Source organism: Stylophora pistillata, chromosome 4 (assembly GCF_964205215.1).
Source record: "Stylophora pistillata chromosome 4, jaStyPist1.2, whole genome shotgun sequence".
Taxonomy (NCBI): domain Eukaryota; kingdom Metazoa; phylum Cnidaria; class Anthozoa; order Scleractinia; family Pocilloporidae; genus Stylophora; species Stylophora pistillata.
Genome location: NC_142522.1, coordinates 838,004 through 860,138, shown reverse-complemented (window position 1 = coordinate 860,138; position 22,135 = coordinate 838,004). Strand labels below are relative to the sequence as shown.

Sequence of the window (22,135 nt, the reverse complement as noted above, 5' to 3'; positions counted from 1 at the left end):
TCTATTTCGATTTTTTTCCTTTAATTTTCTAAAATACAATTAAAAAAGTAAACTTTTTGCAATTAAAGTTTATCACGACGGTCCTTCTCGCAAATAATTTTGTAAGTGCCACAACCGTGAGCTGTCACATTTTCATTGGAAAAATAATCGCATATTAACGACATGATCTTGAGCGATGAATTTTAGTCGCACAAGTAGTTCGCAGATTTGGTTATCGTTCATTGCACAGTACTACGTATGTGTCATTACCGACTCAACTAAAATCATCCCCAGAGCTGCAATACTTTTGGCTTACGTGACTGGAGGGTTTGTGTGAACTAAAAATCGATGGGGGCGAAGCCGCTTGATGATTAAAAGCCCACACAAAACCGCCAGCTACTTCTGATCAGCGCTTCGAATGATAAGGCTCTGAATGACAGAGTTTGTTTGGACTTGTGCATTTATTTCGATGTTTGTTTTCACCAGCCAGTCATGTTGTCCACAAAGATTTTGTCTCTGACACGACCCTCTAGCAAGCGTTCCGCTGGACAAGGGTAACGAAGATTCTAGGAAAAAGATATTACCGGACATGCTTTTCAGTCAATGACTCCGCACACTGACATAAAACACTATCTTTCATCGAAGTCTGGTCGTCAACATTGAAAACTATATTTAACTGCAAATTAAACGCCAGACGAGATCGATATCAGCCGGTTCCACTGCTGTATGTCGATTTGAGGTTTTATGACGACTCTGCGCGTAATTCATTACTTATTCATATAGCATTAGACTATGGACGCGTCTCTTAAATTCTCGCGAATGCTGGAAAATACAGAACGATACATATTTAAATTTCGTAACACTCAGTCTTAATGTAAGAGTGCGATGATATTTGTTTTCTTTTTTTGGCTATTTCAAGAAGGACTTAAGTGTCTTACCAGCAGACTGCGAACAATGCAATCAAACAACTCGTAAAATCTAATTACTTCAATCTCAAGCGATCAGTTGTACTTTGCCAAAATCAAATAGACATTGTACTTTTTAATGACCTTATCCAAAAAAAACCTCATTGTGGTTTTTACTGTCGGACATTTTCGGTTTCAGATAAGAGAGCTCCCCTTCTTAAATTGCAATTGTGTCAAACGAATCAGTGATATGACTTCTTCGTTTGCTAATCGCATTTTACTTAATAATTTTGCCGGAAACATCATAATTAAGCCAACCGCACACTGGGTAGCCAGAGAAAAAAAAGCCAGCTGAAAACATTCAAGCAATTCAAACTGAAAACCCGGCTAAAAGCACCAGAATACCGCCATGTTGCTCTAGATTTGCCATGAGCCTGTAGGACAGCCGGTATAGCCATAAATAGTTTTGCGGCGCTTTTTTCGGCAAAATCCTGGATAAAATGGTGAACAATACATCGTATTTAGCATTTAACACCAGTCTAAAGATATCTCCTTCCAAGGCAGAGGGCATTGCACTGTGCAGCTCTTTCATTTTGACCTCCGTTTTCAGCGTCGCAGGAAACTCTCTTGCCCTTTTTCTCTTTGCAGTTAACAAGAAACTTCGTAAGAAGAGTTTATTCCTAATTATCAACATGGCGTTTGCTGACCTTATGGTTGGAACATTATGTTTGCCCATTTACGTTTACTTTGTTGGGGATTATTTCCAGCTTTGGACGAATCAATTGAAGGATTTCTTGTCATCTGGGTACTACACGTTCATTGACAGCATCTTTACCCAGGCTTCGATAATTTCTGCAGCTTTCATATCCTGTGAAAGATTTTACGCAGTATACTGGCCTCTCAAGCACCGAACATTAATGAGGGCACATCGTGTTGCTGTAATTCTGGTTTGGATCTTAGCTTTTCTTATTTCTGGGCTCTTTAGTGGACTTTGGCTCTCAGTTTCAACCCCCAAATATTCTATATTTGTTTGGGCGCCGTATATCTTGATTTTAACTCTTGTAATCTGCTCCAGTAACTTATGCATATGGAAGAAACTTCGACGGGGAAGTCTCGCCTCGCAGCGGAACAGATCTGCGCCAAACAAACGCTTGACAAAAACTCTACTTTTTGTATCAATTATTTCTTTACTTTCGTGGCTTCCGTTAGTTATTACGAACGTTTGGATAATGTTAACTAGCTTCAGTTCGATATCACATGAAATATATTTCATGGTAAATGTTATTAATTATTCCAACGCATTTGTCAATCCAGTCGTGTATGTACTGAGGATTCCTGAGTTCAGACAGGCACTGGGTTTGTGCCCTTTAAGGAGGGGAACAACTAGGATGGAACGTAAAGGCAGAGGAAATAACATGACAGGAATTTTGACGCCATCGTCTGAAGTAAAAACGTTTGGAAAAGATTCAAGAATCCAACAGGGCGTGCAGTTCGTAACTAATGAAGACATTGCAGAAGACGTTTTGGATACCGAGCTGTGATCGTGGCATGAAAGATCGAAGTTGCTGATTGTTCTTCCTATTTTAAATATTACAAACAAAAACTTTCGCCTCTTGACTTTAGTCTTAGAGACGCCAAAACTGCTGATGAACAATACGCTGCGATCTGAAATCTCTATTGCCTGCGGCGTTATGACGGATTTCGATGTTCGGGATTGAAAAATATATGTACAACGGATGTTTGCAAAACAAAAACAATCTTAAAAACTAAGGCTGGCGAAAGCTTTTTCTTTCCTTTTTTTAAAAGAATCTTCAATCTGATAGAGTCAGGTTCCATTTTTGGTTTCAGATATAACCTCGAGTAATAGGCAAAATTAGTTTCACGTTTCCTAAAGGACGGGATTTCGATGAATATATTGTTTCTTGAGGAGAACTGAAGAACCGACAAAGATTTGATAAATTGTGTAATATTCGCCGTTCGTAAAGATATTAAAATTGTTTTACCACAAATTTAACAGCCGATCTGTTGTAACAGATCATTTCTGGCTGCAAATTTCAGGACACTGAGAGCATTTGAGAACTCCTGATAGGCATCGTAAATAAATTTCGAATTTTCAACGGAGAAGTGTTTATTCAAGTGAGAAAAAGACTTTAACTTATTTTATTGAAATATTAATGAGGCAATCATGAATAAAGGTGCGAAAACCAGATTTTAATGACTGCTAAAAGTGCCGATAGCCTATGTGCCGGCGGTTTTTTATTTGCAAACCATAGAATTTATGTCGGCTATGAATAAATATACCCTAAGGCTAGACGTTCAGCCATTGAAGATGTTTATGTAAATTAAACCCAAAACTGAAAGCCCCTTTCGGCTTTGATGTGCTTGACAGTGATAAAATTCCTGGATCGCATTCATTCGATACTTTATTAGCTTCCGGCTTGTATGATTCCCAGGCCTTTACATTAAACGCGGTCTTTCGTTGTTTTTCATTGGTTGTGACTTAAATGGATACTCCAAAATGAGGTTTTCGAGTAAGGACTGGAACTGAATAATTTATTTTTCGGTAAATAATGAAGTAATAGGCAATAATAGGTTCCAGTCCTTACTCGGAAACCTGATTTTGGAGTATCCTTTTAAGTCACGACCGTTTTTCATTCGCCTCGCGGTTACGTCACCAAGTTGGATTGACCGGGAGGGCTTAAGAAAAAGCCGCGCGGGAAGTACGAGAAATTTCTACCACATGGTCGACACGCTTCATGTTTCGCCAATGCGATAATTTGGATTCCATTGAGTCCGTGCAACCACAGGTCGCTCAAGCTTTTTGTTTTGTTTTTTTTTTAATTTGGGGTTTAAAAGTCATTCACGGGGATATTAAGATTGAATTTAAGCTTAAAAGTGGACCGTTAAAAAAGGAATAAATTCAAAAATAAAGACAAATTAAAAAAGATAACAAAAGAGAGGAATTTAATGTGTCAAGTCTACTTACCTTTTTTCCGAGGCCGATTTGTCGCCAACGGTCGTTTTAACGCTATTTGGCGACTTTCTTTGCAACGCATGTGGTGCTACTATTTAACACAGTTAGACAGTAGCACTTTTATTATCCTTTTTAATCTTTTTTTTTAATTTTCTATTTTATAATTTTTCCTCTTTTGTAACGGCCCATGCTTACGCTTAAAATTTGATTTCAATATGTTAGGTATTCCAGTTGATTACTTTTAGATCCCAAAATCACCCACAGTACGCTTGGGCCGCCTGTGATTTCCTATGATTTCCTATGATATTCTCATTTTCTCCTATTGTTTGTGATTACTTGAGTGGGGGTTTTATAACTCTAAATAGGAAATCATTTTATTAAGATTACTCAGCCCGCCCTTTGCGGAAGCCTTTAAGACCGAGGGCATTTTCATCTTCAATGAGATACTCACAAAAAATGTCTCTTCAGTTCATCATAAATTATTTATTATGAAAAGCTAATGCAGTATTCTTTTAAATTGAATTCCACCATGTTGAGAAACATTGAAAACATTGAATGTGTCCATATTTCAATTTTTTTTTAAAAAACAATCAGGCATCCAAGATGCAATTTTCTTCCTTTTACTCTTTTCTTTATGAAAAAAGAAAGGGGTGTTGTATGTCCCAACTGGAGGGCTATTTGGGACTACCACCATCAAGTTCGACAAGATTACAGCATGATTCATTATTCAGCACCATATTACCATTGTAGCAAGCCGCACCTCTCATCTGCACTTAGTACATAATGTCAAATAAAGTCTTCACCAGGGTCTATGTCTAGTGTCTTATCTGTATCACTTATGTCTGGTGTATCTGTTCTACTGCTGAAATTTAGAATCTTTTTCATTGCACCTGTGTCCTTGTTCCCTGTAACTTCAGAGTCACCAGTTTCCTTTTGCCTGGTGAAATCATGCAAGTCCACTTTACCTGCTGCAGTAATGTCTTTAAATTTTTGAGCACTTGATGCTCCCTCAAAAAACTTACTCTCACTGTAAGGTGCTTTAGTGACTGTCCTCTCAGTATCAACTGTCTTATTTTTTGATGATGATCCAAGATAATTTTCCTTACGGTCCATTGACTCAGCATTAGTAGATGCCACAGGCACATTTGAGTTCATAGTTGATTTATCATCAGTACACTGGTCTTCACTGCTTTCCTCTCTCAAAAGACTAGTGGGTACTGGCTGACTTATGCCACTTTGACATGTGCCTTCTTCAGCACTCTGTTGAACAATTTTTTCTCCAGTTGCTTCCTTTTGGTTTGAAAGCTGATTGTCTGATTTAAACTCACTGCTTTCTGTTAAAGTGTGAACAGAACAAGCATCTTCATTCCCAATACTAGCACCAAGTTCTTCCTCCAGTTTTTGTATACCAGCTGAGATAGCTAAAGGACAAAAAAAAAAAAAACAACCCTTGATTGGTGGTAATGAAAACATTATGCAGCATGACAGCAACCAGTATAAAATAAAACTGTAGACCTAGCTTTTAAACCTAGCTGGGCTTTCTAAAAGACAAAACTCAAGTGTTTTCCTTTGCGTTGACCAACTGTGTTAATAGGCTCAGCAGAGTGTTACAATGTTTTTTTGTTTTTGTATCTTGAGGGAAACATGTATATCATCATACATTAAAGGCAGACTTAAGGAAGTGAACTGTATGAAGCTTATGAACTTACCTTCAAAAGCAGGTCCATACTGCTTTGTCAGTTTAGTCTTTAATGTTCTGATGTATATATAAAAAATCATACTGCCAATCAGTAATTTGTCATTGATTGTGTTATCAGAGAATCATTTCAGGATATAGCTCATTTCTCAAGAGCACAGAATTAGATTAAATTAGAAACTAACAAAACAACAACAACATAGAAATATCAATTTAAAAAAAACTGTTAAATAGAGGACAAAAAGAAATCATTTCACAAAGTTAACATGATATTAATAACATGAAATCAATTTGTTCAATTCAAAAGCTCTACATTTTTCACCTTATTCTTCTGAAGATTGAATCCAAATCTTTTTTCATCTCTATCAACATCTTGGTATGACCCTTCAGTTGGTGGTTTAAGTTCAGAAATCTGGCTGCAGACAAATCATTGAATTTTCCAAATTTGGCATTGGTCTTCTCAAACTTTGAGAGCCTGTCAATCAGTAAATCTGATATGAATATCAGGTTACAGCACTAATATTAAAATTTGATGGGTCAAACACCACTAAAAGAATGGAAAATCCTATCTCTTATTTTTCCTTCAAGAATCACATGCTACTGTTTAGAAAAATTAATATCAGATTGGAAGCCAGAATGCAGCAGAACTTTAATAAATACACCAGATATTCACAGTGTATATGTACAATGAACGCACTCTGGGCAACAGCTGGCCCAGACAAAAGCGTAAGATGTACGGTAATAAATTGAAGCCGAAATTAAATCGAACACGTTTACTAAAACACATGTACGTGCAAAAAGTTATATAATTACATTACAACGAAAAACGGCCCGAAGTTTGTGAACTTTGAACGATTATGGCATTTTCTAAAATTCCAAATACTTACGTTTCTTTCTGTTTTTCAAGAATTGCTTCGACGTCACCCTTCTTTATCATCGCTTCCATTCTACTATAGAAGCTGTCAGATGCCAAGAACTGTTCCTCTCTTTTCTCTGGTTCGCGTTCCACATTTGTTGCCATGGCTGGAGACACTTTCCCCTCAATTCTACTTCCCCTTTCTGGTGACTGTGTGGTGTCACCACTTTTTGAAGCAGAGCTGTGCGCCATCACAGTGGAAGGTTAACTCCAAGACCTCGCGAATACTTCTTTCGTCAAGTTGTCCGCCATGTTTTACTTGACGAGGTCTCATGGTAAAATGATGACAAGCAAGCCTCGTTTCCGCTTTCTGGTGTCGACCGCTGTGCTGTTATCGCAAATTTCAAAATGGCGGAAGGTTTTGCGAAAGGCGGGAATTTCGTTCCATTCATTTCCACTGCAATTTTCTTCAACTTCGTTTAAAGATTGCAAGCATTTTAGTTGACATATCTAGTTGACTATCTCGTTTTAGTTGACTATCTCATCTTTCAATGAACTTTTACTCTTCGTTGCCTCGCGCGTGTTCTCCAGTTTATGTCTACATAATCTAACGAAATCTCAAATCAGTGAACGTCGTCACGCTATGAATCGAAAAAGGACGAGGCTGTCTCTCTCTCAGAGAAAGAAAATAAAAACCAGCGGATTGGAATACACGAAGAGTGAGTTGTGCGCCCCAGATAAAAACTCTGAAATTGAAGTTTTTCCTCTAGATGAAACTCCAGTTACTGAATCAAAGCAGAACAATACAGACGCAAACGATTCTCAATGCAACAAAAAAGTCAAGTTTTCAAGCAAAACAAAAGAAACAGCAGGAGTTAATTACATGGATCATAAGAATGGAAAGCCTGCTAATAAGAGAATAGTGACATGGTTTAAGAAACCATTCAGTCCAAAATCTGTTTCTTGTCCAATGTGCGGAAAACTTGTGATTCTTTCCAAGATAAACCAACATTTAGACAACAACTGTAAACTTCATTTAGCTCTACTTGTAACTGAAGATTTTACAACTGATGAACTTGGTGAGGCACAAAACAGTTCTCCATGCAGTTCAGGCTACACAAAGACTAAAGCACCAGAGCCAAGTTACCAGAATGCAGACAGGAGAGAAAATATATCAGAATGCTTCAAACCTAGTGTCAAAAGTCCAGAATTAAAGGATAAAAATTTAGCTCTTGAGGGTGTTTCTTCTATCTTAAAGCCTGCAAATGAAAGAAGTGAAGTAACCCTCATGAAGAAAATGTCAAAGAAGTTGGATGGAAAGAAGCCAAGTGTTGTCAATCTGGATGAAGAAAGCTGCATCGTCATTGAATCCAATGAATCTAATTGTAATGTTGATCAAGTTGGTGCATGTCAGGAACCATGTGATGCATTTGCAAATCTATCAAGGGAAGAAAAATGCATTCAGAGTAATGATAACTTAGGATTGAAAGAAATGAGTACACATGATGCAAATGAAGTTTTTGAACCTACCAAAAACTTAATGGAAGATGGTTCTGAAAACTCCAAGGATAAAGACAAAGACCATGAACCTTACTACTTAGCTAATTTTAAGCTTGTATTGAACAGTGTCTTGTCAAACAAGGATGACAGGCAGTTGTTCAATGAAGCAGACAATGGTATAATTGATGCTTTCAATGACATGTCTTCTGAGGAACAGAAGCTGTATATTCGTCTTTTCCAGCGTAAACATGGATGGTTTAGGTGCAGCAAACTGGAATACCCAAGGATCAGTAGCAATCTGACACCAATTTTAAAGTCTCTTGGAAAGAAAGGTTAAGTTTGTTATTTCAAATGTTGTTGTCTTGTGGTATTTAAGATAGAATTTTAAGTATGCATAGTTGCAGACTGCTGGCATGAGCCAAGAAGCAGGTTTAAAATGTAAGTGAGTAAAGGGCAAGGTGAATAGCAGGAATATGAGGCCCAGGTGGGGTAAGGAAGACAGCAGTTGCAGAAAAGTGTCAGTTGGGATAAGGGTGGGAAGGGAGGCTGAAAAACAAATACTGGACCTAAGGGTACAGTTATGTTTTCATGGTAAAAGTTTGTCTCTGGGGCTTTAAAGTGCTTGACATTGACTTCAACTTGGATTAGCTCCCTTCTGCCTGGCCATTATGCCTTGGTGTCCTTGGTTTCCAACAAATAAATGCTAACCACAAGCTTACAGCATTGTGGTATGAAGCAGGTAAACCTCTGTTCAAATCATGCACCTGGCTTATGAATACTTACATCTACTGGAACAGGTAGCATCCCTATGTCCTATTATCTACTATCACTACCCACCCTGTTACATTACTGAGTGCAGATTCCACTACACTCTTACATCTACTGGAACAGGTAGCATCCCTATGTCCTATTATATACTATCACTTCCCACCCTGTTACATTACTGAGTGCAGATTCCACTGCACTCTTACATCTACTGGAACAGGTAGCATCCCTATGTCCTATTATCTACTATCACTTCCCATGCTGTTACATTACTGAGTGCAGATTCCACTGCACTCTTAAATCTACTGGAACAGGTAGCATCCCTATGTCCTATTATCTACTATCACTTCCCACGCTGTTACATTACTGAGTGCAGATTCCACTGCACTCTTACATCTACTGGAACAGGTAGCATCCCTATGTCCTATTATCTACTATCACTACACACCCTTTACATTACTGAGTGCAGATTCCACTGCACTCTTACATCTACTGGAACAGGTAGCATCCCTATGTCCTATTATCTACTATCACTTCCCGCCCTGTTACATTACTGAGTGCAGATTCCACTGCACTCTTACATCTACTGGAACAGGTAGCATCCCTATGTCCTATTATCTACTATCACTTCCCACGCTGTTACATTACTGAGTGCAGATTCCACTGCACTCTTACATCTACTGGAACAGGTAGCATCCCTATGTCCTATTATCTACTATCACTTCCCACCCTGTTACATTACTGAGTGCAGATTCCACTGCACTCTTTTCAGTCCCATAAATTAAACAAAAGAAATAAGTTCAAAATGAAAATAACACATAGATGTATCATCCCTCTTTTGCTTCATAGGTTTTGTAGAAGATGAAAGTCATCTCACAGATCTCCAGGAGGCATTAAATCTTACAGCGGCTCCAGACTTAAAACTTTTGGTGAAAACTCTTCATATTTCATCAACATCTGTAAGTCAGAAGGGTGGAACCAAGGAAGACACCATAGAAATGATTGTTAACCATGCTGAGCACCAAAAAACACTCCTTGGAAGTTTTAAAGCTGTGGTTTTGAAGAGGTACCTGTAAGAATCTGGCTGTTGACTGAGTATTCATGACAGATACCATTTATTTCATTTACCAGTACATGTTTGTGTAGTTTGCTTAGGAGATGTAAAGATGACTACAGCTGTAGTAAATGGTCAATTTTTAATAGCAAGCTGTGTTTAAGTGTAAAGGTGTGAGATCTACATCTTAACAATTTTTGTCCAACATTTTACTTGTCCAGTGATCTGATTAGGAACCTCTCATGCTAAATTGCTGGTGTGCAGCAGTGAAAAGCCAAAGTATGTTTATTTATTGTCTTTTGTGAAGGTTTGATTTGCCATTCATTTGTTTTTGCAGGGCTAAGCAGGCCCTTGGTTGTTGTGTGAGACTGGCAGCTCATCCCAAAGATGTGTTCAGCCGCCTTCTTTTGTTGTTTACTATGAATGTCAGCCCTGATGATGAAGACACCTCAAACAATGGACAGGCTCAGCAATTGTAAGAATCTTTTGCTATTCTTGTTAGTACATACAAAAGTATGCAATGAACAGTTAATGTCAACTGATACCAGTTTTTAAAATGAAGAAAATGGTTGAATGATTCAAGTAGATATTTAAGTAAGAGAGCAGCCAGGGTGAGAAGGGGAGCCTCTTCTCTTTTTCTTGCTCGCCTATTTTGGTGGGGCTCCTTCCTTTTGAATTAGGGCTTGAAAAAACTTAGCAATCTTCCAAACTTTTACAATTTTGAATAACCATAACTGGTCTATTCAGGGCTGCTTTGTTCAAATAACAAATCTTTAAGTCACACAAACCCGAGTTTTTGTCACCAGTATGCTCCAGTTGCAGTTAATTTTAAATACTTGCTGTAAGTTGTCTGATGCTTTGCAATGTGTTGTACATCTGATTTTCAGGTCAATGCTCTACCTTGCTAATATTGGCAAAGTTGTCTATCCAGGATATGTGATTGATAGACCAACACCAGTTTTCCACTCTCGTGAAGGCCTCATCCAATTTTCTGAAGCATGTCAGCGGAAGTATGAGATGCTAGTAGCACTTGAAGATAAGAACTTTGAAAAAGCCTATAGTTACTATCCAGAAGCTTCAAAGAAATTTGATGTTATTCTGGCCAAGCTGAAAGATTGTTCAGAAACCCCTGCTGCACTCCTCCCAGAACACTTGCGATGCTTTACTGCAGAGTGGGCTATTACAAAGATGTGTTATTATGGAGTGGAGGTGTTACAGAAGTGGCGACAGTATGATGAAGCTGTCAAGCAACTTGAAAGTCTGCTTCAACAAAGCATATTTTGCTTTGATTCGCGTGGAAGGTGGTATGACAGACTTGCACTAAATCTGCATCAGCACTTAAAAAAACCCGAAAAGGTATGTCCTTGTTCATTTTTCATTCATTACTTTCAAAAGAACAAAGATTGGAAAGGGACAACTGGAATGTTTAACCAAAAATAATGTTGTTACAGCTTATTGTAAATGTAAGGGTTTCACATCCATGGGTTGGCACCCTGTTCAATTTTTCTGGGCTGATCTGTGACATGAAAGATTTACTCTTTACACCCTAACTTCTGCATTCAGTTCCCATAACCTCTGCACTGTTCTCTATAACTGATATTTCTTACAGTGCCAATGAAGAGAATGTGTTTAACAATTAAGTGGTTCCCATGTAAATGATGTTTGACTCAGCAGTGATATGGTGAAGAGAAATTAGGTGTTAAACCCTCTTATGAGTTAGAGGGCCAATATCAGTGTTTTGTTATTTATCTCAAAGGCTATGCAGGTCATCAGGGAAGCACTCTCTGACCAACATGTGCGATTTGGGCGTCGTCTTGCCCTGGTGCAGAGAGCCAAGCGCATCCTCTCTTCACCAGCATTCACCAAAGGGAAGAAGAAGAAATGTGAAGATTATTTTGACCTGGAGTTAGACGAACCAAATCCATCTAAGAGTGTAAGTCTTTCAGTAGGTGTTACTTTGATTTTTTCAATGGTTTTGGTTTTGAAATGGCTTGCTCAAAATACAATAAGATGGTTGATCTGTTTTGCTTTGGATCCATCCTTGCAGATCACTATATCTGGCACAAGATGTGCTGAGCTAGGTGTTTTCATTGCCCCCGAGATTGATCAAGGTGGCCAAGTAATTGATGGTACAACAACCTTCTGTGCAGTGGAAGAATATGCTCTGTCTTATTATCGCCAGAAGGGGTTTGAGCAAGGAATTCATGGTGAAGGATCAACCTTTTCATCACTTTATACCTTATTCACGTGGGACATCATATTTGCAAGTGGAATTCCAGATGTTTTTCGAAGTCCATTCCAAGTATGGAACTTCGTTCCTTTTCAATCTCCTGTGGTTATTTTCTGAAATTGCACACAATGTAAAGCACTTTTAGTAATATCCATTAGCTTATTTTCAACCAAGAAGAAAAGTCTGCAAATATTTTCTTTTAATTTATTATTTGCAGAAATTAAATTAGTATCTGTTTAATTCTTTGTGTTTTTTTCCTAGGCTGCTCCTCTGGACTTCTGCTGTGATGCATTTTACGAAAGTCGTAAAGAAATTATCGACAAGAGGCTGGAGGAAATCTCCTTAGCATCAGTTGAGGTACATGTGATTGATAATGCATTCAATCTTTCTTTGTGTCGTCTACATGAAAACGAAACGTAATGATTATTATGTTAAGTAGTCCGTCAAATATGGTCTGCTTAAAGCAAAAGACTTATTTAAACCAAGTTTTTCGTTGTACGAACATTTTCTGGCAGGAACTTCAGGACATTCTGGCCAAAGCTTGGAACGATAAGGAAGGGCAGGTTTGTGCAGGACTCAGCTGGGATCGCTTCACTAGTATGGAACAAGCACAAGTAGGTGGATGATATTGGGAATTTTTTCTCGTGAATTTACTAGTGTATTCGTTTTAAAAGGATATTTTTGGTTGCTCTTTTTCTTTTTGGGTGTTGGTTGGTCACATATGTGAATGGGAATTCCTTCAAGATAATTAACGTTGCGTCAGGTTCAGGGAATCCATGTTTGAAGATATAAACATGCATTATGAATGATAATTTGTCTTTCTGTAGCAACTCGTAGCCTGCCTGGGTGGTCAGATAATGTCTGGGATCTTCACTCAGTTTGCTCAAGGATACCGCTATAGTCGCGCGGGTATGCCTGATCTGGTTGTATGGAATTCATCCACTCTGGATTATATGGTAACTTGGTTCGTCTTTCCAATAAACTGCTTTTGTTTTAGTATTGCAAGACCAGAAGACCAGAAGAAAAACTTAGTATAACGGCTTGGGTACCCAATGAGAACAAGCAAACGATTTCAAGCGTGGCAAACTGTGCGAAAAACTTTAACTTACATTTAGTTATGATTGGGTGTAACTTTTGTATTCGATTGGCTGCAAAGTTGGCGCGGTATATCAAGACCAATCACAGAGCTTTGTAAAGCAAAACCAAAACAATGACGGAGCGCTTTCTGCTCTCCAATGAAGTTGTTCTCCGTGTGGCTGAAATCTTTACAGACTAACAGCTATGGATTAGGTGATTTTTTTTAATGTTCATCTTGTCATCATGTCACCTTAGGTGAACAGAGAACTTTTTTCTTTTTCTCAACGTCAGATTGCTGAAGTGAAGGGTCCAGGAGACAAGCTTTCTACTAAACAACAAATCTGGCTGGATGTTTTACAGTCTCTTGGAGCTAATGTAGAAGTCTGCTATGTGACTGGTATGTCTGTGCATCAAAAACGATTTACATAGTCCACTTATATGACAAATGACTGTCAAACCACAGGGTTACCATCCTTTGAGTAACTTTCTAGCAGAAGAGTGTTCTTGAAATCGCGAAGTCACATCGTTTCACACACACTCGTTTGTTATGGCTCACAGAATAGCTGGAAAATAATGAATAAGCATACAACAATCTCGAGAAATCAAAGCCCTGCAGGGAAATGGTTCAGGGTTGGGAATAACAGCTCCTACTGAGAAAGGCAGATAAGTTCAATGCCAGGGTTGTGAGAGTAGAGTCCCTGTTGCAGTAATTGCAAGTGACCCTCCTGTCTTTTAGCTTGTTGGGTCAGAGATTTCAGTGTGTTAGCTGTGATTTTTTGAGTTTTTGTTACGGCTCCATCGCTTTTCAATTCTCTCCTAGGCTCGGTTGTGGGCAGCCACTTTCCTCCCATGGATATGAGTCTCTATTCCACATTGGTAGTGATACACAATTCATCAAACATGCTAAAATACTGTACTTTTTTTTTTCTTTTCAGATGTTGGCGCTAAGCGCCTTAAAGTGTCAATATGAATGTCCTGCACGAGTCAGCTTAAGATGGAAATAAAAACTTAGCTTTAAAATCTACTTTATTACATCTTTACTAGGTATAAAGTAGAGGAATAAATCAACAGGTTACACATTTTGACATCTTGTTAACTGATTACTTTAATTTTTGTTTTTGCTCGTTGTTTTTTAGCTCGTTTTCGACAAAATCCAGTTCAAGTTTTCTCTAGGAAATCATTTTTTTTTACTTAATTATATTTCTCTTCCATCACTTTTATATCATGGTCCGTCTCTAAGTTAAAGAAAGAAAAACCGTTGGACAGATTTTCTGCCTCGCACATAATTATCCAGCCATCTTTTCAAACTTCGCGGACAGCCTTAACAGCGCGCGCTCGTCTCAGGCTGTCATGGTAACTAATCGATTGTTCTGTGACGTTCTGGATTTAGCCCACAATTTACGCGCTGCAAATAACACCGCGAAGTAGCTGCAATGTCATCTGGTTATCAGAGTCCAGCGATACTTCAAGTATCCTGCTCTTTAAGCTCCATTTCGTTGGGCGAAGATGCACCGATGTGTCGGATTTGCCACAATACCGGTGGAAAGGACCAAGGTCAAGAACCTTTACATAAAGTTTGCTGGTGTAAAGGAACGATGGGAAAAGTGCATAAATCTTGTTTGGAGTTGTGGTTAAATTCAGTCCACAGCAACTCGTGTCCAATTTGTCATTTTCGTTTCCGCATTAGACGAGTTTACAAGCCTATCAAAAAGGTATTTCATTATACAGTTTTCCATTTTTCAACATTCTTTTGACCAAACCTTGAAACTCTTCCAAGTGCTGAATACTAAAATTGAATGACACGTAACAAATTCATTTCAGCATGTGAGGGTGAAATGAAACTAGAGTCGCGTTTCTTTTGTTGTAGCATGATCTTCACTCTCCATCATTTTTTTCGGAGGCTATTCCAAATGAATCAGATTCATCTTAGAGATCCCATTTGGAATAGTCAACCACTATTCACCGAATTGGAGGCGAGTGACGGCGAGACATATATCCAGCGTTAGCCACCGACATAGGTGAACAATAGTTTTAGAGTTAATATAGCACATAAAGACGATTTAAATTCATCTATTCCTGCAACGCTTACAATATTTTCTGGCGCAAATGCTAAGAGGTGAATAGCGAAGGAGAGTCAGAGTTCAGAGCGCGCCTTCGATGCTATCATCTGTTTGAGTATATACTAATTTCAGGGTTCGTACGCGTCTTGAAAACCCTTGCAAACCCTTGAATTTCAGGAGGCCGATTTCAAGGCCTTGAAAGTACTTGAATTTCGTTTTGGGTCCTTGAAAGTCTTTGATTTTTTATTGAACAACATCGAAAAATATCTGCTTTTGTTTTGCACCATCGGTAAACCCAAAACATAAATGTTAACAGAAACATTTTTCTTGGTTTTGAGGTAAAATTGTCATTACAAAAAGTCCTTGAAATTTCTAAGTAGGGTCCTGGAAAGTCCTTGAAAAGTCCTTGAATCTTTGACCTGAAAAAGTGTACGAACCCTGTAATTTGGATGACCTGTGGTGGTTCAGAATTAATAGCGAGGCTCCCACGCGCGCGAAGCGCGCGTGAGGCAGAGCCCCATACCCATGAAGTATGGTCAACCTCTTCGTTTGGTTGTCACGTGAGTGACCGAGCGTACGTACGTGCCTTCAGATTGCATGGGTAGGGTAGGGGAGACTATCAAAACGAAGGGATGGGTGTCTCAGGCGAGTCTTGGCAAATGCACATCTTTTATGTTATCATTAACATTACGAACTTGGGAGCTCCGCTTTTAGCCTTGGCTAAGTCTATATATTATAATGATGATGACATGTGCAGGTCTTAGCTGATTGTTTTATTTCAGTTCATGTCAGATGTGAGTTGAGATGCCAAGATTTCACATGAATTTGCGTATACGTTGCCTTCCTTTGTCGTTAAATTATTTGTGAAACTTTTTAAAATATAATTTTATCTCATGTTCTCTGTCTTTGCAGTGGCGATGCCCTCCTATGCAAGCAAACGACATTGCCATGCTGATATTCAATGTTTTGTTTCTTGGGATGGTATGTGTTCAAGTTTCCGGTATTGGATTCCTTCTCAGTCATTACAGTAAACAATCAGAATGCAACACTGCAGTGAGTTTAGGAATTGCGGGAATTGCGTCTGGACTCTTATTTTTTTTCACTTTTTGGATAGGATCGATAGTGAACATCTATACTTCTAGTTATTGGGCTCTCTGGCGAAGAAAAAACAAACATGTGGTAGTGATCTTAGAAAACTTCAGTGACGCAGAAGTTGTTTAGTTTTCTTTCCTGAAATTATTTACAATGTAGCACTTGAATCTATTGAATCATTCGGAACCCGAGTCGTTTATCTGTCGAATTCACAGCTACTGGCCCCCAATAAAGTAAGAATTTAACTTCCACAGCACTGATGATTTCCAAGAGGCTCTAACATCCATTTTCTCAGCGTATTTGTTAAAACAATTAAAATAAATCGGAGAGAAAGAAAACACTTTCCGATTCTTAGAACTGGAAGAACACGCCCAAAATTCCAAAGATACGAGCTTCACTCTGACAGAAATAGCCACAATCCTCTCGAAAACCAGTGAAAACATGTGGTAAAAAAGGAAAAACCAGCCAGGAATTTACTTTCAGAAATACATACAAAATCGTGTCGACATGGAAAGAACGGCTATTGAAGGTAGATATCAGTGGCGGATGCAGACCTTCAGCTAAAAGGGGGGGGGGGGGAGGGGTGTAAACCTGCCGGCTTTTCTTCCTTCTGCGTTTATTTTTTTACCCAAAATAAGAAAGTGGGGGTCCGGGCCCCCGGCCCCGCCCCACTGATTTTCTCCGTCTTTTTCGAAACCAGATTTCAAACAGTTCTCCGTGATTTCGAACACTTTAGTCCGATTTCGGACAGTTTTGACCTTTTTAGGTTTCTTTTCGGAAACTATCGTTCGAATTCGGACTCCTTCATTCGACTCTGGAAACTCCTCTCCGATTTCGGACGCCATCGTTCCTTTTCGGACATTTCTGCCCCAATTCTGACGTCATCGTTCTTTAAACAACTTTCTTCCGTCGTCTGTCGTCAGTTTTTTTTTTTTTTTTGATGATTTCGGATATTTTCCGTCTAACAGGATAGCTTTGAGCTTTTTTGAACTCGAACAAAAACAGAAGCCATGATAAAAATTGATTCTCTTTTCATATGCTTTTTGTCGTCTCGAGACTTTTAACAATTTCCCCAGGACTTAATAAGAAAACGAAGTAGTAACTGAAAAAAACGAATAAAATCTTAACAGGTTCTTTTATTGGGGCAAGCCCACTTGTTTTCTTGAAAACTTGACATCGATTTTTGTGATATACAAGTATAACAACAACAAACTCAACTGTGAAGAGGATATTAATACTATTAGGTTTTAAAAAACGTTAAGGCACTTCGTTTGCGTTAAAATGACAAAAAGTGTTTCTAGAGGGCGCAGAATAATAGCAGAACAAAACCAACTCAAACAATTACTCTTGATGAGAAAGGGGAATGCAATAAATATGAAAAAAAAATATCTGTCAACCCAAACAATATCTGACTAATTACTATGCAATTGATCTGGATTAAAAATTCGCTGATGTTTCGATGTAATCAGTCGTAAAAGAAAGCGAAAAAGTTTTGTAACTGAAGCTGCCTAGGACACGATTCGTTGAATGAGGAATCTGGAATTTCAGCATTCCTCGTTTTGCGAGATTTTGTCACATAATCTTGGTTAATACCACATATTGCGTGGTTAATATTTTACATAATGAACTGTCGCGAGGATGACGGTTGGTCTTCGAAGCGCTGTCGTAAAACTTAACCGTTCAGTGGTGGCGGAACTGATTCAGTTACATTAATGAAACTTCGAAAAAAGGAAGAATTGCCGTTTTTTTCGTGGACTCAAAGGAACAAAGTATTGACACGATGAAGTCTTCGTCTTGTCCATTTACTGTGACTGCGGCTTCTTGTTTGTTCCTTTGCATTACCGTTTCCCTTTCCATGTTGTGTGTTTCACTTTGGCTCACTAGTCAAGGACTAACAAATTATGTGGAGTCCATGAAGTATAAAGTGCAGAAAGAAGGTCAAATGGGCAAGCGTGGGTTTACGTTCACTACAGGCGGAACTTCATTTCACAGACGAAGCGGTCGAGACAAAACGGGCTTTGTTGACAATCACTTAATTGATGAGGCATTCTCTGACTCTTGGCTTAAAATACGTAAACATCGTACCCGTCTACTAACACGAACAAAGTGTCTGCAAGATTTGTTCCTCATAATACTTGTCTCTAGCTCTCCTGAAGCATACAAAGACCGAATGGTTATTCGTCATACCTGGGGAACGGATAACGCACTTCATCGGAAATGGAAGACGGTGTTTCTCATCGGCGAAGCTGGAAGCGTTGACATTTCCTATCGCATCTCGCGCGAAGCACAGATATTTGGCGACATCATCCAGGGTGACTACGCTGAAACGTTTACAAATAAAGTGTTTAAGATTCAGTCAGGATTTGAATGGGCAGCAAAGTACTGTAGGTTTCAATACATGCTCAAGACAGATGATGACGTGTTCGTAAATACTCGCGGTCTCATCGAGTTACTCAGCAAAACCGGCACGGCAAATACAGACTTTTATTTTGGACATTTAATGCATGGAAACCCTGTTCTTCGCCATGGTTTCTACGGTGTTTCAGAAGAAGATCATCCCGAAAATGTTTACAAAGATTACATATCAGGAGGCGGTTATGTGCTCTCGAGGGATCTGGTCTTGAAATTTATTCCATTGTTTGACGTTGTGAAACCACTCAAAGTTGATGATGCGTATGTGGGAATCTTGGCGGCTGATTTGGGTATTCAGCCCATCTCTAGCACAACGTTTTTGATGTATAATGATAATAAACCTTGTAAGGATGATCCCAATATTTTGCTCATTAGGCCAGTTGATCACGATTGCATGGTCAAACTTTTCGACGACACACAGATGAAATTACTTTCTCAGGGAACTACAACTCAGAGATCAAATAGATAGTTGATAATAATATATGCTAGCGTGGCGTCAAAGCCATTTGTGAAATTACTGTATTCTTTGAAATAAATTTTATCATAAGCAAGTTAAATTTGATTTTGTAATAGTCTGGTATTAATTTATTTTGCTGTCGTCACGAAACTGTTCATCCCTTTGCGCGAATATTTTAATATTCAATATTTATTTGCTTTCTGTATAAAAGACTACGGTCAGCAGCTTGCCATATTGCGTGACAATAATGGCATCAAAGTCATCTGCCGACGAAGTTTTAAAAAGGCGTCCACAACTAGAAAGGTAAGGGTTGAAATACGCAAGTGAGCTCGACTTAAACACGTTAGAATTTAACTTTTTTCTCAAAACGATGCTGTTGACATTTCCGAAACACTGGTGGTCAATCTGAAATACGAAAGGTCCCTCACTGCGGATTATGTAAGCAGTCTGGCATCTGGTGTTCCATGGCTAGTTATGCCTCTAAAGAGAAAGAGGTATTATGCTTGTTTCTGAACTTTTAAAGCTAATAGTATTAACCACCAATCGGATTTTAAAAGACAAACACTGTCTGAACCATGACTGCCATGGTAAAAGAATGTCCGTTGTGCATGTGCCAGCCGAGTTATGTACCTGAAAAGACTAGGGGTAACGTAACTAATCAAGTTACTCAGAACTTGTGATAGTTCAGGAGCGAGTATTGATACTCCAGGTAGTTGTTTCACGCTGCTTGGAAACTGGAATAAGTTTGGGCTGGGTGGGCCACACTTTTTTCGGCAATGTCGAGAATTTTAAGGCTGCCCTGGTTGCACAACTCAAGCGGAGTTTGCACGACTAACAACTATGGGGCTCGTGCGCGTGACAGAAGTAGGTTTCTTATTTTGCGTAAGTTAACGACGAACTACCCGTGCAGTATTCAAATTAACAAAGCTTGAATCCTTCTGGAAGGATCTCGAGCTTGGGCGCAGCCTCTCACGATATATTTGAAAATATATAAGTAGATATTTCTGGCACATGTTTCTTGTACATTAGAAAAGTAATTGTTTTTCCAAAGTTTATTTGCTAGTTATCTATAAAATACGCAAATCTTTCTAATTCCCTCGAGGTCGTCAAACAAAAGCTCGAGGGCCTGCTTTCAAAGAAGCCTCTACTGGTTTCCATGAGTGCAAATGTAGCGAAGTGTGGACGTTGATCACACTAAAGAAAATTCTTTGATATCCTCTCTTCAAAATAAAAGTCGGAATTAAACGTTAAGTAGTTTCAACTTTGCGCTTGTTGTAATGTTCACCCACTTGACTGATGAAACTTGAATTGATCAGCCAAAAGGAATTCTTGAGAGACTTGACGCAGGAGAAGTTGTGATCGGTGATGGCGGATTCCTTCATGCTCTGGAAAGGCGAGGCTACGTAAGAGCTGGTCCATACACACCGGAATGCACAGTAGAGAATCCTGAGGCAGGTAAGTACATGTGGACGAGGGATATTTATTTAAAGAAAGCCTCTCAGTTAAACGTATGATTTAGCCCTTGGACAACATTATTACCGATGAGGGACATTCTCAGAACAGAAAGGACAAGTACAAAAATTACAAGAGCATATTGCTCTGTTGGGATCAATATCGAAGACCCTTGAAAGAAGTTGTCCTCTGCATAGCGACATATCAAGGGGAAAGTTTCGTTAAAGTTTGGTGAGCGTGGCTAAGAACACAGGGGAAGTAGTTAGGGTAGGGTAGGGTTGGGAAATGACATCAGGTAGGCCTCAGGATTCTTTCAGTGCTTTTTATCTATGTTTAACACGTGAGAGGGACGAAAATAGAAATACCACAGAGTGATACATGTGTTAAGACTATTTTACAATCTTGGAGAATCTTGAGAATGATAACGATGCATTTATAGAGCGTGTTTCCTTATCAATGTGCTCTAATGCGCTTACAAGAATTTGGAGGGGACTTTGGCCAGACTGCGCAGGCATTGAGCAGTTTAAAATTATTGAAAGGAAATTCTGCAGGTGCTCTCAATTTAGCAATTTTTGGAATCATGGCAGAATCAGGTAAAAATCAGATCCTCTCTGTGGGGTTATAGAGGCAAAAACAATTTCTCTTGAACCTCAGCAAAGGTTCATATCGGGTCTGATCAATTTTATTCTTATTTAGTAGTTTCTTTCTCTGTTTCCATTCTTTTGACTATTCAGTATCTGATCAACATTGACGAGACTGAATGGGCGACGGAAACTTTGAAGTCTACTGGTAAAACTGTTGCCATGACAATGTCCATCAGCCCTCAAGGCGACGTTCGTGGGAAAGTTACTCCTGGCGAAGCAGCAATCAGGCTTGCTAAAATGGGTAAGTTGGTATGCATGGATCATCTAGCCATCGTTCCATTCATCAGTCAGTCAGTCACAGTCAGTCAGACAGTCAGCTAGACAGTCAGTCCTTCAGACAGTCAGTTGGTCAGCCAGACAGGCAATCCTTCAGACAGTCAGTTGGTCAGCCAGACAGGCAATCCTTCAGACAGTCAGTTGGTCAGCCAGACAGGCAATCCTTCAGACAGTCAGTTGGTCAGCCAGACAGGCAATCCTTCAGACAGTCAGTTGGTCAGCCAGACAGGCAATCCTTCAGACAGTCAGTTGATCAGCTAGTCAGTCAGTCACAGTCAGTCAGACAGTCAGCTAGACAGTCAGTCCTTCAGACAGTCAGTTGGTCAGCCAGACAGGCAATCCTTCAGACAGTCAGTTGGTCAGCCAGACAGGCAATCCTTCAGACAGTCAGTTGGTCAGCCAGACGGGCAATCCTTCAGACAGTCAGTTGATCAGCTAGTCAGTCAGTCCTCCAAACAGTCATTTGTTCAGCTGGTCTGTCAGTCCTTCAAATAGTATGGTGGTGAGACAGTCACTTAACCAGTCAGTCAGTCCTTCAGACAGTATGTTGGTCAGACAGTCATTTAGTCATTTGGTTAGATAAACTAAGTTGAAATTGTAAATTGGTCACCGTAAAGAGTTAAAAAGCTGACGTTTCGAGCGTTAGCCCTTCGTCATCGCTCTGACGAATATAATATAAACCCTGACTGACTTGCAATTTACCCTC

General features: G+C 39.2%; 5 protein-coding genes across 5 annotated transcripts; 4 read left to right on the top strand and 1 right to left on the bottom strand.

Annotated features, from left to right (window-relative positions):
- The first annotated feature begins 1,230 nt into the window (after positions 1-1,230).
- LOC111346460 (adenosine receptor A3) lies at positions 1,231-3,093 on the top strand. The gene has a single exon (XM_022953780.2). The coding sequence runs from the start codon at positions 1,385-1,387 to the stop codon at positions 2,423-2,425; it is 1,041 nt and encodes a 346-aa protein (XP_022809515.1). The 5' UTR covers positions 1,231-1,384; the 3' UTR covers positions 2,426-3,093.
- A 1,224-nt stretch (positions 3,094-4,317) lies between these two features.
- Positions 4,318-6,760, bottom strand: LOC111335611 (uncharacterized). Its single transcript, XM_022941610.2, has 4 exons — positions 6,442-6,760; positions 5,877-6,029; positions 5,568-5,614; positions 4,318-5,279 (listed from the first exon to the last, which is right to left on the bottom strand). Exons 1-4 carry the CDS (start codon positions 6,660-6,662, stop codon positions 4,645-4,647), a joined length of 1,056 nt encoding a protein of 351 aa, XP_022797345.1. The 5' UTR covers positions 6,663-6,760; the 3' UTR covers positions 4,318-4,644.
- A 38-nt stretch (positions 6,761-6,798) lies between these two features.
- Positions 6,799-14,121, top strand: LOC111334492 (fanconi-associated nuclease 1). The gene is made up of 11 exons (XM_088756618.1): positions 6,799-8,242; positions 9,525-9,741; positions 10,067-10,204; positions 10,617-11,085; positions 11,486-11,662; positions 11,777-12,031; positions 12,221-12,316; positions 12,475-12,573; positions 12,787-12,915; positions 13,328-13,433; positions 13,972-14,121. Exons 1-11 carry the CDS (start codon positions 7,054-7,056, stop codon positions 14,004-14,006), a joined length of 2,910 nt encoding a protein of 969 aa, XP_088612744.1. The 5' UTR covers positions 6,799-7,053; the 3' UTR covers positions 14,007-14,121.
- Positions 14,122-14,269: 148 nt separating this feature from the next.
- LOC111346166 (E3 ubiquitin-protein ligase MARCHF3-like) lies at positions 14,270-16,528 on the top strand. Its single transcript, XM_022953504.2, has 2 exons — positions 14,270-14,748; positions 16,009-16,528. Exons 1-2 carry the CDS (start codon positions 14,470-14,472, stop codon positions 16,315-16,317), a joined length of 588 nt encoding a protein of 195 aa, XP_022809239.1. The 5' UTR covers positions 14,270-14,469; the 3' UTR covers positions 16,318-16,528.
- A 627-nt stretch (positions 16,529-17,155) lies between these two features.
- Positions 17,156-19,162, top strand: LOC111330037 (beta-1,3-galactosyltransferase 5). Its single transcript, XM_022934861.2, has one exon. It carries the CDS (start codon positions 17,969-17,971, stop codon positions 19,067-19,069), a length of 1,101 nt encoding a protein of 366 aa, XP_022790596.1. The 5' UTR covers positions 17,156-17,968; the 3' UTR covers positions 19,070-19,162.
- Positions 19,163-22,135: the final 2,973 nt, after the last annotated feature.

Coding starts and splice junctions, on each gene's coding strand:
- LOC111330037 (XM_022934861.2), top strand. CDS start 17,969: ATGAAGTCTTCGTCTTGTCCATTTACTGTGACTGCGGCTTCTTGTTTG.
- LOC111335611 (XM_022941610.2), bottom strand. CDS start 6,662: ATGGCGCACAGCTCTGCTTCAAAAAGTGGTGACACCACACAGTCACCA. Junction 6,030..6,441: donor CTTGAAAAACAGAAAGAAAC/GTAAGTATTTGG, acceptor ACTGATTGACAG/GCTCTCAAAGTTTGAGAAGA. Junction 5,615..5,876: donor TCAATCTTCAGAAGAATAAG/GTGAAAAATGTA, acceptor TATATACATCAG/AACATTAAAGACTAAACTGA.
- LOC111346166 (XM_022953504.2), top strand. CDS start 14,470: ATGTCATCTGGTTATCAGAGTCCAGCGATACTTCAAGTATCCTGCTCT. Junction 14,749..16,008: donor TTTACAAGCCTATCAAAAAG/GTATTTCATTAT, acceptor CTGTCTTTGCAG/TGGCGATGCCCTCCTATGCA.
- LOC111346460 (XM_022953780.2), top strand. CDS start 1,385: ATGGTGAACAATACATCGTATTTAGCATTTAACACCAGTCTAAAGATA.
- LOC111334492 (XM_088756618.1), top strand. CDS start 7,054: ATGAATCGAAAAAGGACGAGGCTGTCTCTCTCTCAGAGAAAGAAAATA. Junction 12,317..12,474: donor TCTCCTTAGCATCAGTTGAG/GTACATGTGATT, acceptor ATTTTCTGGCAG/GAACTTCAGGACATTCTGGC. Junction 12,574..12,786: donor CTAGTATGGAACAAGCACAA/GTAGGTGGATGA, acceptor GTCTTTCTGTAG/CAACTCGTAGCCTGCCTGGG.